The sequence below is a fragment of the Triturus cristatus genome, chromosome 2_1 (assembly GCF_964204655.1).
Source record: "Triturus cristatus chromosome 2_1, aTriCri1.1, whole genome shotgun sequence".
Lineage (NCBI taxonomy): Eukaryota > Metazoa > Chordata > Amphibia > Caudata > Salamandridae > Triturus > Triturus cristatus.
The window spans coordinates 256,306,022-256,320,288 of NC_140581.1; the positions used below are offsets into that span (position 1 = coordinate 256,306,022).

The 14,267-nt window shown below is 42.4% G+C and overlaps 1 protein-coding gene across 5 annotated transcripts in view; it reads left to right on the forward strand.

Annotated features, from left to right (window-relative positions):
- RAI14 (retinoic acid induced 14) overlaps positions 1-13,339 on the forward strand; it is a 486,624-nt gene extending 473,285 nt beyond the window's left edge. For all 5 annotated transcript variants that reach the window (XM_085630935.1, XM_085630928.1, XM_085630947.1 and 2 more), the window contains 2 exons: positions 1,796-1,861; positions 10,548-13,339. In XM_085630935.1, coding sequence (XP_085487061.1) covers positions 1,796-1,861; positions 10,548-10,625 — 144 coding nt within the window. In that variant the 3' untranslated portion in view covers positions 10,626-13,339. The remainder of the gene's footprint in view (positions 1-1,795; positions 1,862-10,547) is intronic.
- The last annotated feature ends 928 nt before the right edge of the window (positions 13,340-14,267 follow it).

A 14,267-nucleotide genomic window follows, 5' to 3' on the forward strand; every position in this document is an offset into this window, starting at 1 on the left:
GCCACAAGAGGCAGAGGTCACAGGAGGGTGTTGCTATTTCACTACATTCTAAGGCTAGAATTGTAATTTAGTCTGTCTGACCTCCGATTTCCCCATCATGGTAGGTTATTCTCTGGTGGATCATAAGAGATAAATGTTGTATTCCAAACGGTGATCTGTCATGCAATGTCTTGCAAGTGGCGCCCCCTGACTCATTGATTTATAGAGTCCTTACGCGAGGGGCTCGTCAGCTGCCTCTCTCCCAAAGCTTATATAAGCAAGTGTCCCTAAGAGGGCCTGCAGTGTGGCCGCGCCACTGTGGCTATCATCACAGTGCTCCAAGCAAGGTCTCGGCAGATATATGTTCCTCATCCACCCCAGCGAGTGCAGAGAGTCAGGTGTAACTATAGTATAGTAGTATAAGCATCATTTCCTCTGATAGCCTCACAGCATAGAGCCAGAGGTTGATGCAAGGACTAGAAAGAAGTGTGTTGATTGAGATTGCTTCTTTTTGATGAGCCTAAGAAGGAATTTAGGATGGCTGGTTATGTTCACATTTTGATTAGTTGAGGATGGTCTGCATATTTCACAATCAGGTGAAGGTTTTCAATGACGCATGTGAAGAGGTCAGCACATAAATGATCAGAAAATGTGCAGAATATGGCTATATAAAGTGTAGTAGGCAGTAGCTAAAAACTGTTGGATGAGATCTGTTTGGAAGAGATTTCAGACTAGGGTGAGTGCCAAGGTTCTTTCAATAGCTTTTCTAAACCATATGATTGCATGAACAGAATAGTCTTTCGAAGAATACTGAAAGTCAGGCTTACTCTGTCCAGCATAAAATTATATATAAACATGCAAATAATATAAAACAAAATGAAGGGACAGAACTTGTAGAAGAATATCATCACCTTTCATAAAAACTAAAGGAGTTGAACTCGCAAATATATTAATTTTCAAGGAACACCCTGGCACTCACAATATCGCAAGTTTCATTAGAGACAGTAATCTGTCAATCTGACCCAAAGACAAATAGATGAGGAGAGATTCCTCAAAACACAGGAAATATAACAAGTGCAATCATCTATTCCATTAATGATTTATTTCTTGTATATCGACAACATGTTATATTTAATACAAAAACACAAGGGCTAGGACATATGAATCATGCTTGGCACAATCCCTAGGAACTTTCTTCCATGATGTCATGACGGACCAGTCCTTGTTTCAAAAAACACACGAAAAACAGCAAATATATTAACATGGATATTGTTTACTCACTCACCAACATAAAATCTACCCTCTAACCCTCTAGCTCTAGTCTAGCTGGTGGATTAGTTGAAACAAGGAAAAGCAGTGTCATGAATTTCTTTACTTTCATCGCAGTTTATTTATTTTTCTATTTTGTGTGTTTGAGCTGAATCCTGTTCCTCATTCTGTAAAGAGGCATCATCAGCTACACGGAGCCTTGGGAGCCTTGGATGAGATGTCCAAGAATAACTCAGAATAACACTGATATGGAATGTGGGAGACAATGCTGATGTTGTGATATTAACAGACAAATGACAATCATTTTCCACATATTCTGAGATAAGCCAGGCTGCTGTAAGAAGTCTTTAGAGAAAAGTACGTTTTTTTAAAATGTAGTACTGCAGAATAAATAGCATGAAAGTCATCAATAATAATATTTAAAAGCGTGTGATGACCGAGAGCTGGCGGTCTAAAATATAGCATATTGAGGACAATCATTAAAGTAAGAAACCTGAATGATCGAGATTTATAAAGTAAGCTTGATGATTCTCTTTTGTATTTTCAGGAGTCCAAGAAGCAGCACCTAGAAATCGTGTCAGTTTACAGGAAGCACCTTCTTTACGCTGTACAGGTATAACTATGCACCATACAATTTTACAGTGTCACTCTAGCACCATTCTGCAGAGACCATTGTTTGTCCTTCCAGATGAAATTAGCAGTGGAAATAGGTCTATATGTTACTAGCAGCTTCGTTCCCACATTTCTCTGTCGAGTCCCTCTTTATCTTACTGAATGTATCCAGTAACTGATCTTCTTACTGTTCAGGATTACTCCATTGCTTTTAAAAACATCAGGCCATTTTCACGATGTAAATTGTTGAATTGTTTGTATCGGTTTGTATACATGCTTTATGAATTATATATTGATAACCTAGCTGAAAGGCAGTCGAGCTTTGAAGGTGATGGATCACCCAGGGAGTGAACCTAGACTGGGCTGCTGGGTTTTGAGCGGGGGACACTATTGACTGTGTTGTGGTGCAGGTTTCTTTCAAGAGTAATGTATTCATCTCTTTCTAAAATTCCAGAAGGGTAGAGGGTTCTTGAAGGATATGAAATGTTGTTCTAGATGCAGGGCCCTGTAGTTTTCTTTCTTAGACTATTTCCGCTCTACTGTGATAGTGTCATGGTTTGCTGGTGTGCCAAAGCCATGTGGGAATCTAAGGTTGTCGACTAGCTGTGCAAGGGTCCAGGAAATGACGTCTTTGTAGATGTATCAAAAACATGAACACCCCTTAAAACCAGAGGTGAAGCTGGATACTTGATTATGATCAAAAAGCAGTGATTCATCTAGATGTATTTGCAATTTTTATATAGCATCCAGTCAGTTATGATCCATAGCTTAAAACAGAGATACTCTTACAAAATGTATAAATAATCACTAGGATGCCACTCACCAGTATCAGATTCATGATTGACTGATCCACATAGCAGAATTTGTGCAAATAATGTATTGAATATTTATGCCGTACAGTGAGCTGGTATGATACCAGAATATGATGGACACAATATTATCAGACAAAATGTTGTGTTCTAAAACTCGATTACAGAATTATCACCCCATTAGACTTAATCATAGAAAATCGGCTACCAGAAGAAAAATACTTTTGTAAACAATATGTTCGAGGCATATGAGCTGCAGATTATACACTGTGCATAGATCGCCATCTGGTGTTGGGCCCGGATGTTTGCAGTTTGTTTTTCCTCTTGGAAAGTCTTTGGAAGTCACGAGGTTGGTGACTCCTCCTTTGGTTCGTATTGCGCATGGGCTTCGGCTCCATCCTCAGATTGTTTTTTTCCGCCATCGGGCTCGGATGTAATACTTCGCGCTCCGGTTCCGAACTTTACCAGTTCAACGATCGACGCAAAAATCCTCGCTCATCGAGATCCTTCAGATAATAAATCATCTTAATCACCTTCTCTTCGGCACTTCTTCGATTCCGGTCGTCGACGGCGGCCTTCGGGCCTATTCCGGCTCCGGTCTCGGCTGATGGAAAGAACTCCCTTCAAGAAGTGCCCTTGATGTGAGTCCAAGTTTCCCCACACCGATCTTATGAGGTGTGCAACCTCTGCCTCTCCCCTGAACACGAGGCCCGAGACTGTCCCACCTGCAAGTCTTTTCGATCTAAAAAGACTATCCGAGATCGACGGGCTAGACGCAACATGGCGCATTCCTCGACCTCCGCTCCAGTCGACATCTTCGGGGACGACGTCGAAGCTCCGGGACAGCAGAACATCGAAGAAGAGGACGACGACCTCGTCAGTGCTTCCGAGGCCGACGACTCAGATGTGGAGGACATCACCCCGGCGCAGAGGGTCGTGAGTACAATACCCCCTCCCACACCCACGCCGATACCCAAAAAGGCTTCGGTCACACCTTCGCCTTCAGGCCTAGGCAAGACCAAGGATACTGCTTCTCACACCCCGCCTTCGGGCCCGGTAAAGAAGCCTACTAAGCCTTCCGGCAGCTCGGGCTCGAGCCAGCCTACCAGCGGTACCGAAAAACACCCTTCGGCACCGAAGAAAAGATCGGCCTCCACCTCCACACCGAACCCAGCACCAAAGCCTTCGGTGTCGAAACCTACCCTTCCGGTGCCGATCAAACATCACAAGGCCCTCGGCACCGACACTCCCGTGCCGAAGCCTTCTTCGGCACCGACCAAAAAATCGGAGGTCCCAAAGAAGCACGGCTTAGACAAACCTAAAAAGCCGTCGGCCCCGAAAACTTCGGCGCCGACCGAACAACCAGTGTCGCAATAACTTTTCACACCGGATCCTCTGCAAAACACACTTACCAAGGATCCAAAAACTGGACATTTAACACTGTCTTCAAAAAAGAGACACTTGGACAAACCAGCTCCACCTCCACCTCCAAAGAGGAAGGACACTGCTACCTCCCCTTTCAGAGTGCCTTCCCCACCTCCTCCACCTCCTCCACCCTCCCCACCTCCACCTTCTCCACCCCTGCCTCATCGTTCTCCAACCTTGTCTCCAGTCCCAGACGATCTAGGAGACCCTTATTATGATCCAGCAGATGTGCCACAAGACCCCACCCCTACTGGATCTCCAGACCCATGGGACGGCTATAACAATCCGGACATCCCAGATGTCCCACAGGATGACCTTTACCCATCTAGGCCATCCCCACCTGAAGATTCGTTAGGCTTTCACCACCTACTACAAAGGGCGGCGCATTACCACGGGGTGGAGTTACATACTGACCCAGTGGAGGAAGATTTTCTCCTAGACACTTTCGATAATGCACATAGGTCTACTGCCATTCTACCTATGTTAAAGGGAGTAATCAAACATGCACCGGAGGTTTTTAAAGACCCAGTCAGAGCCAGGGTCCTAAACCCCCGTATAGAGAAAAAATACAAAGCCGCCCCCACAGACCCTTCATACATTAAAGGCCCTGCACCATTGGATTCCCTAGTGGTATCTACAGCTAGGAAGCGCTCAAATTCTCAGGCGTCAGGCGAAGCACCACCACCTGACAAAGAGTCCAAGCTCCTAGACGCGTCAGGGAAGCGCACTGCGTCACAAGCCGCCAATATATGGTGTATCGCCAACACGCAAGCTCTATTGGCCAGATACGACAGGGCGCATTATGATGAGTTTGAGACCATCATGCACCATCTCCCTGAAAAATACAGGAATAGGGCTAATGAACTGATCCAAGAGGGAAAAACAATAACTAATACCTCTATACGCTGAGCCCTAGATGCAGCAGATACAGCCTCCAGGGCCATAAACACCAGTGTCCGTCGCCATGCCTGGCTCAGAGTTTCAGGTTTTAAACCGGAGGTACAAGCCTCTATATTGAACCACCCATTCGACCAAGATCATCTATTTGGCCCAAAAGTTGATGAAGCCCTTGAAAAGATGAAAAAAGATACTGACACAGCGAAATCCATGGGAGCCCTACAGTCACACACTCCTAGGCGCTCTTTTCGGGCAGGGGCTACTCCTCGGATAGTGCATCCACGTCCTACAAATCCCCTCCTCAATCTACCTTCACAAAGGGTTATCAAAGAGGCGGATACAGAGGTAATAATAATAAAGGCAGAGGCAAGACAAATACCGCCCGCTCTGCCACACCACCTACCCAATGACTTTCCCCTGCTCCCTCCAGACCATTCCACTCCGGTCGGGGGCAGAATACAACATTTCCTTCACGTCTGGGAGACAATCACCTCAGACAGATGGGTGACCCAAATTATTCATTCAGGGTATTGCCTAGAATTAACATCTACCCCCCCAAACATTCCACCCAGGCAACACCCTATGTCTCAAGAACATGCTACATTACTAAAACAGGAGGTAATCTCCCTCCTGCAAAAACAAGCCATAGAGCAGGTCCCCATCAATCAACAAAATTTAGGGGTCTACTCCCTGTACTTTCTGATTCCAAAGAGAGACGAGACTCTACGACCTATCCTAGATCTCAGACCTCTAAATACTTACATACATTCAGACCATTTTCACATGGTAACCCTTCAACAGGTTCTTCCACTCCTCTCCCAGAACGACTTCCTCACCACTCTGGACTTGAAAGATGCATACTTTCACATCCCAGTACACCAGGCTCACAGAAAGTACCTCAGATTTGTGGCGGACGGGCAACACTACCAGTTCAAGGTGCTTCCGTTCGGGGTAACAACAGCACCAAGGGTATTCACCAAGTGCCTAGCAGTAGTGGCTGCACACCTCAGAAGACAGCACATTCACGTCTTCCCATACTTGGACGACTGACCAATAAAAGCCACGTCCTACGAACAATGTGTGCAACACACCGCCGCTACAATCCAACTGCTTCACCAGCTAGGCTTCACAGTGAACCACCAAAAGTCCCACCTGGTACCATCACACACAAAACAATACCTCGGTGCTACCATAGACACCTCAAAAGCCATAGCCTATCCCAATCCTGCCAGGATTGCAAACATACAGGCTCTGCGTCAGAAGTTCATATTTCAACACTCTCTCCCAGCCAGAGTGTTTATGCAACTGATAGGGATGATGGCCTCTTGCATTTTCATAGTGCCCCATGCAAGACTCCAGATGCGTCCACTCCAAGAGTGTTTAGCGCGCCAGTGGAACCAGGCCCAGGGGCAACTGACAGATCTGGTGTTGGTAGACGGTCGCACCCATCGCTCTCTGCAGTGGTGGAACACCACAAACCTTTCCAGAGGTCGACCGTTCCTGGACCTAGTTCCACAAATAATCCTGAAAACAGACGCATCGCTCTCCGGCTGGGGAGCTCATCTGTTACATCTCACAGTACAGGGCACATGGATGCCGCAACAGAAGTTACTCCACATCAACCATTTGGAGTTACTGGCAATCTTCCTAGCTCTAAAATCCTTCCAGACGCAGATTTCAGGCAAGGCAGTCCTTATTCGCACAGACAACATGACTGCCATGTACTACATTCAAAAACAGGGGGGCACACACTCTCCACAGCTCTCTCAATTAGCATAGAGCATATGTAGATGGGCAATTCCACAGAAAATCTTTCTCCTGGCCCAACATGTCCCAGGAGTCCAAAACACCATGGCAGATCTGCTCAGCAGACAAACGCAACAGATTCACGAATGGGAACTTCACCCACAGGTTCTTCACCCGTTCTTTCAGAAGTGGGGGCATCCACACATAGACCTATTCGCCACCCACGAAAACAAAAAATGCCCAAGCTTCGCCGCCAGATATCCACACCCATTGTCCAAAGGCAATGTGATATGGATGAACTTGTCATACAAATTTGCATACTCTTTTCCACCTCTCCCACTAATTCCATTAGTGGTGCGAAAGCTACAACAGCATTCCCTAACACTAATCCTAGTAGCTCCAACATGGGCCAGGCAACCGTGGTACACCACACTGCTGGAACTCTCGGTAGTACCACACCAAAAGCTACACCTCTCACCATGCCTCCTAAGCCAGAACCATGGAGAGATCAGGCACCCGGACCCTGCTCAGCTCAATCTTGCGATCTGGCTCCTGAGGTCCTAGAATTCGGATACCTTAACCTTCCCCCTGATTGCATGAATATTATCAAGGAAGCTAGACGCCCTACTACTAGGGCATGCTATGCTGCAAAGTGGAAAAGATGTGTTGTTTACTGCCACAACAACACAATCAATCCTCTAAATGCGTCCATACAGCACATCATATGTTACTTGCTCCATCTACAAAGGTGTAACCTAGCATATACATCCATTCGGTTACACCTCGCAGCAATTGCTGCCTACTTACAGAACAGGCAGCACCTATCACTTTTCAGGGTGCCTGCCATCAAAGCCTTTATGGAAGGCCTCAAAAGAGTAATTCCACCGAGGGTACCACCCTCACCTGTCTGGAACTTGAATATAGTTCTCACAAGGCTAATGGGACCCCCTTTCGAACCATTACATAAATGTGAGCTGCAATTTCTCACATGGAAAACAGCATTCCTAGTGGCCATCACTTCCCTTAGAAGGGTTAGTGAAATACAAGCGCTCACCATACAGGAACCATTTCTTCAAATGCATCAGAACAAGGTTGTACTCCGCACCAACCCAAAATTTCTACCTAAAGTCATTTCTCCCTTCCATCTAAACCAGTCGGTAGAATTACCAGTCTTTTTCTCACAACCTCAAACCGTTGCGGAAAGGGCCTTACACACACTGGATGTTAAAAGGGCCTTACTTTACTACATCCAAAGAACACAACCTTTCAGAAAAACCAAACAGCTATTTGTCTCTTTCTCTCCACCACATAAAGGCAACCCTATTTCTAAATCAGGGATAGCTAGGTGGATTGTAAAATGCATACAGATTTGCTACCACAAAGCAAAACGAACGCTATCTGTTCCCCCTAAAGCCCACTCTACAAAGAAGATAGGGGCTTCTATGGCTTTTCTAGGAAACATACCACTAGATGACATCTGCAAAGCAGCGACATGGTCAACACCGCACACTTTCACAAAACATTACTGTGTAGATGTGCAAACCAAGCAACAAGCTAGTGTGGGCCAGGCTGTACTAAAAACACTGTTCCAAACAACTGCAACGGATGCCGGTGGTCGCCGCTAGGGTTGGGTACTGCTATATAGTCTATGCACAGTGTATAATCTGCAGCTCATATGCCTCGAACGGAATATGCTACTTACCAGTATGCATCTGTTCTTGGCATGTAGAGCTGCAGATCTATACACACCCACCCGGCTACCTGTATCCGTTCCAGTCTATCTTATTTAGATACAACACACATGGGTTTCTTTACTGTTATTACTACGCTCCATCTTTCCCTGCTGGCGAAAAACAATCTCAGGATGGATCCGAAGCCCATGCGCAATACGAACCAAAGGAGGAGTCACCAACCTCATGACTTCCAAAGACTTTCCAAGAGGAAAAACCAACTGCAAACATCCGGGCCCAACACCAGATGGCGATCTATGCAGAGTGTATAGATCTGCAGCTCTACATGCCAAGAACAGATGCATACTGGTAAGTAGCATATTCCTTATGCAACAATATCTACGGGCCATGATGGCTTTGTCGATGTATCAAAAACATGGATTCATTCCAAAACTGGTGGCAAAGCCGGGTATCTAATTATGATCAAAAAGCAGTGCATCATCTGTATATTTTTGCAATTTTGTATACCATCCAATGAGTTATGGTCCGTAGCTTAAATCTGATCCACTCTTACAAAACTTACAGATAATTAGTATTATGTCAATCACCAATATCAAATCCATGAATGACTCTGATCCACATAGAAATATTGTAGTAATGATGTATTGATTATTCAGGCGGTAATGTGAGCTGGGATGGTACCAGGATATCATGGACTCCATCTTGTCAGCTAAAAAGACTGGGTTCTAAAAATTGTTTGCAGAAATATTGCCCAGTTGACTTGATGGAAAATCAACTCTCAAAATAATAATACTTTTGTAAACAATATTTATGACACAATATTTATGTCACAAGATAATTTGGTTAACAGTAGAGAATGTCATAGTACTCAGCAATGTGGGTCAGATTTCGAAGATTTTACGAGAAATTGCACATAAATTGCAAAAAGCTAGTGGCAAGATAGTGGTTAACAAGTGCAACAACAAAACAACTTGTAATTAAGCTGTTTCTTTTAAAAGCTAATAAACAGTCAGCTTAAATATTTTCTGCCTATATAGTCTACATTTTAACTTCAAGTCGCATAGCATTCATGGATCATCACGAGAACCAAAAGCATTTGGGCATGTCTGCTCTGTAAGTGGTCAATTTCCACATACAGTTTCACTTATTGTTAAAATAGGGGCACTAAGTCCACATCTGAGGAACCCAGCTCTGTTTCACGGGACCCTCACTCAGTAAATTAGCAGAAAGTATTAAGAGAAATCATCACCTTAATTTGGAAGGGGGCAAAGTATGCGTTTGGCATTGAACATGATTGGCAATATCACGCTGGAAAGTTGGTAAAATACATGGGGTTTCAGGTGTAAAAGAAATAAAATATCCGTCAACGATATCCCTTGGGAAGGTGAGTGAAATTGTGGAACACCAAAAATATAGAAGTAAATGCAAAAGAGACTTGAATTTGTTTCACTTAGGTCATTGCTCTTTTGATTGGTGACCAGAGGGAGGCCTTCAATAGGTACATATGTATTTGGTTCACCTATTATGGTCTGAACCTCTGTTAACCTTTGCTACAGGTAAATCTTGCTACAGGCAAAAACGTATGCATACTTGCTCCACATGGTGCTCTGACTGGCTGCTGATGTTGGGGCCATCAACCTGCTTTGTCTTTGAAACACTGTCATTACTACCCCTGCTACCATTCATGGTTAATAGAAATGATGAACAAATGGTTATGCAGCAGGTGTCGTAAAATAATGTTGAAACAGATGGGTTCACTCTATAGATTTAAAAATCAACAAAAATAAAAAGATGTGTTTGTGATATAATGCAAGTGAATATTTTTGCCAAGCAAAGAAGGACAAAGAAGAAAATGGTCACTCTAAACCTCTAGTGAAATGTGAATAGATTGGTGAGTAGAACTCTCATTTCATGATGGATGTAAAGCAATACTCCCCAAAAATATTTTTGAATCTAGAGTAGAGGAAATAAACATATTTTTGATCTACACAAGTATTGCACTGTAGCTCCGATGTTGTATTGTATGTCACTAGGCGTTCAAAATTCGAGAACTGACATTATAATCGTATTTTGCTTATTTTCTGTTTTTCGTTTCTCAATTATATTTTTTATTGTTTAGGGTCAAATGGATGAAGATGTTCAAAAAGTACTTAAACAGATATTAACAATGTGCAAAAGTCAATCACTAAAGAAGTGATGTGAACACTTACCACACATCGACCCCAGTGGTGGCACTGCCCATGTGTCGTCAATCTACAAGCTTCCTGATAGGAACAGGAGTAAGAAGCTCCAACACGCAGGACGGTTCTGTGCCGGCTGACTGGATGCATCCTGTCTCAACAGGTCTCACTGCCATTTGTACTGCAAGTGTTGAGGTCAGGTACTGGAGGCTCTTTCAGACGTCCATTGAGATGGAAAGCCTACCCATGTACCCTTCCTGTTTTAGGACAAAGAACATTTACTTGACTGTGCATATGATTGTCATGTCATTAAAGAAACTAGCAGAAACTCTTCTCTCCTCCAATGAAACTCTGACCTGATTCAAGAGTGTCAGTAACATTAAAATACATACCTTTGAACAGTGTGCGGCAACTTTTCAAATATGGGATTTAAGTTTCTACTTGGAAGTCAACAACAATGCATGGAGTTGTTTCAGCTAAAAGCAGGCCTAACATAATAGGTGCAGTAAGATGTTTACTGTAGTAAAATCTCTTTCTACACTGCTGTGTATGTGTAAATAAGCAACAGCAGAAGGCAGAAACTTGGGTACTAGTAAAAACTTGCTTGTACTCCTTTGCGTTATATAAACAAAATTGGAAACCTGTGTCCGACCATAAAAGTAAGATATTTTTGGTTCAGGTTGTGCAACTAAGTTGAAGGAATCTTTGCAGAGGGAAAAACTTCATCTTGACTTGGTAATTTTCCATCAACCTTATTCATGAATATTCAAAAACTGTTGTTATAAATAGTTTTTCATCCCTTTCAGTGTTACAATTGTGGTGGACAGGTGATCAGTATTGCAGCCGCTTGTTCACCTGGATTCTTACACCTCTACCTTCAGAAGTGAGCCTGTTATGAGAAATGTATTGTGCTCAGAAGCACATGGGTGCTTTTTGGACTACAATCAAATAAACGGTTCATTATCATGTTTAGGAAACAGGCTTTACTAAAACGTTAATACACTTTTATATGAACTTGGACAATTCTGCTGCTCTCCACTGGCCTGTGGGCAATGAAGGCCATGTCCAGTTCGATTCAGAAATTGCAGCAAAGCATTGTAGCTGCCACATGGCCATCTCCATACCTTAGGAGGCAAGCAAAACTAATGTAAATTAATGACATTATTAGAAGGTTTTACCAAGCTTGCTTCTTAACAATCTGTTACACTTTATAGAGTATTAATAAATAAACTGCAATGGGATTACAGTTAACTTGTCATATTAATTATACCAAACTGGCACAAAATCAAAACAGAACAAGGTATCTGCACTCCACTTCACCCCACAAGTCCTCCACTTGCATTGCCAGCATATGAAGTATACCAAACACCAATACGTTCATATATTGATTTAACGTTATGGCTGGATAAAATTTCTTAAGGTTTTAGTCACAGAAAACGTTCTAGGGAATCACAATTTCGAATTTCAATTGCTGTATTAGAAAAAAAGGATTGATTGATTTTTACGCAAATGACTCCAAGAATCTATTTATCATAATACTGGACTAGATTAAAAATTGTACAATGACAGAATTTATGGCTGGTCCCACTTTAAAACTCTGACAGCACCAGTACGGGAGTGCTCTATTTTGCTTTATTTCTCATCCAGGAGCATCTAGTGTGTATGCTCATATCATAAATGGACAACTGTCGACATACAAATAAAGCAGGCAGATGCTCACATATTACATGGTTTAATCAAGCTGACGCAGCTCCTCTCTCTATTTCATAAACATGTACATTAACCTGTTAAAAAAAAGATGCACAAATTTGGGCAAAGTGGCCAAACAAAATGGTGCCAATAAGTTGTTAGAACTGACAAAGTGTCAAACTAGAAGAGCATTCCACATTAACATTGAAAAGAGGGAAGAGTAGACATGTCATATTTTGAAAAGATATAGCTATTCTGATCCTTTAGAATGCGTTCCTGCGGCAAACTCTACAGACTATGTAGTGACGATGATATAAACTAGTAATAGTTCAACTATGCAATATACAAATTTTTTAATGGATCCTACAGTTATCTTCTGACACTAGGGTGGTGCATTACAGAAAAGAGTTTCAGTGGTAAATGAGATTACTTTGACACCTATACACGTAGTCTCCTTGATTGTGTGCCTAATTTGTGCTCACTCTGTGATGCGTTCTTTTGTGGCTCTTTTATTACTAAACTGCTTGTTATGACAGATGATGACAAAAAGAGTTTGTGTTTTTGTAGCCAATATGGTTTTGCATTCTTTTCTATTAACTGCCTATAGTATGTCGCATTCATATGACTCAGTCCTGACTTTGAAAATGCTCCAAAGAACCTTTTCACAAAGCACTAGAATATTTTTTAAGCGTTGAAGTAAATTAAAACTACACTTGATGGGAACTTATTTTACGCATCTCCAGATAGCTTTGCCTATCGACTTTTTTGTAATGTGTATTTATTACTACCTTTTGTCTTTTTTGACACCTTGGAAAGTTTACAATTTAGTATGCAATTTGTCTTTCAGTGTAATTTGCGACAAGATTATGGAGAAAAATAAACTTTGTTTCCATGTTTGTATTCCTTTCCAATTTTTTTAATTTATATTTGCACTAAATTAAAAGTGACTGACTGAAGAAGTAGACTTCTTGCTGTAACCATCGCAATCTTGTTTTTTACTACTCTATCTGGATACTAAAAATAAACAATGGTCTTGATCATGCTTGTTGAAGTGAAGGACTTTCTAAAGTTTCCATGAACAGTTGTATAACTTGCTTTATGTAATATAATGTAAACACATTTCCTGTATATTTTGACTTATCTCCCGGTTCTTCTAGCTCAGCCCTTAAAAGATAGTTTAGAAGCGCCCATCAGAATCTATTTACAGTCCATCTAGTACCCTCTGTTTGTCACGGCGCTATTTTCATATTTGGGACTATGACACCCCCTTTCCATATCAATTCATACTATGCATTGCACATCTCTCTTAGGTCTCCAAAACTGGAATACTTGGGAGCATTAAACTCTAGAGGAAGTAGTATCTGTAAACTATCATGTCCTGCTCTAAGTAAGCTCCTTTCTACTGGCATCTAGGCCCACCTAAAGAGCAGATGATTCAGAATGGAGTGATAATATGAAGAAAAATCACTGGGTAATTTTCCTATTTCATACATTTTCCTCAATAGTGTTCACAAAGGCACTTTGTATACGTAAAGTAGTCAGCCTGTAGTTCTCTTTCAATGCACTCTTACATGCCAAAACATCTAAAATTGCAATATTCAGGGACTACTGATATATACAAATAGAAAGGATTGTGTCCTCTTTGCACTATTACTGTTTGCACTTTTACTAATAGGGAGTTAGATGTTTCAAAAGCATTTACGTAAAAGAGTGCTCCTGTGGGAGTACTTTCTGTACTAATAAATACCTTTGTGGATCAGCACCAATAGGGCTCTTAGTTACTAAAGCTCTACAGCCCTTAACAAGTCTGCTTACCACCACGCTCAGGGACATAGCTTCAGCGGGTGTATATGGGGTAGGACGCCCCCTAATAATTTCATAGTCTGGTCACAGCTTGGCAGTAACAGTCGAATCGCCTGTTTGCAGCAACAGCAATATGAATGAATTCACTGTTGCTCCAGACTGGGTAG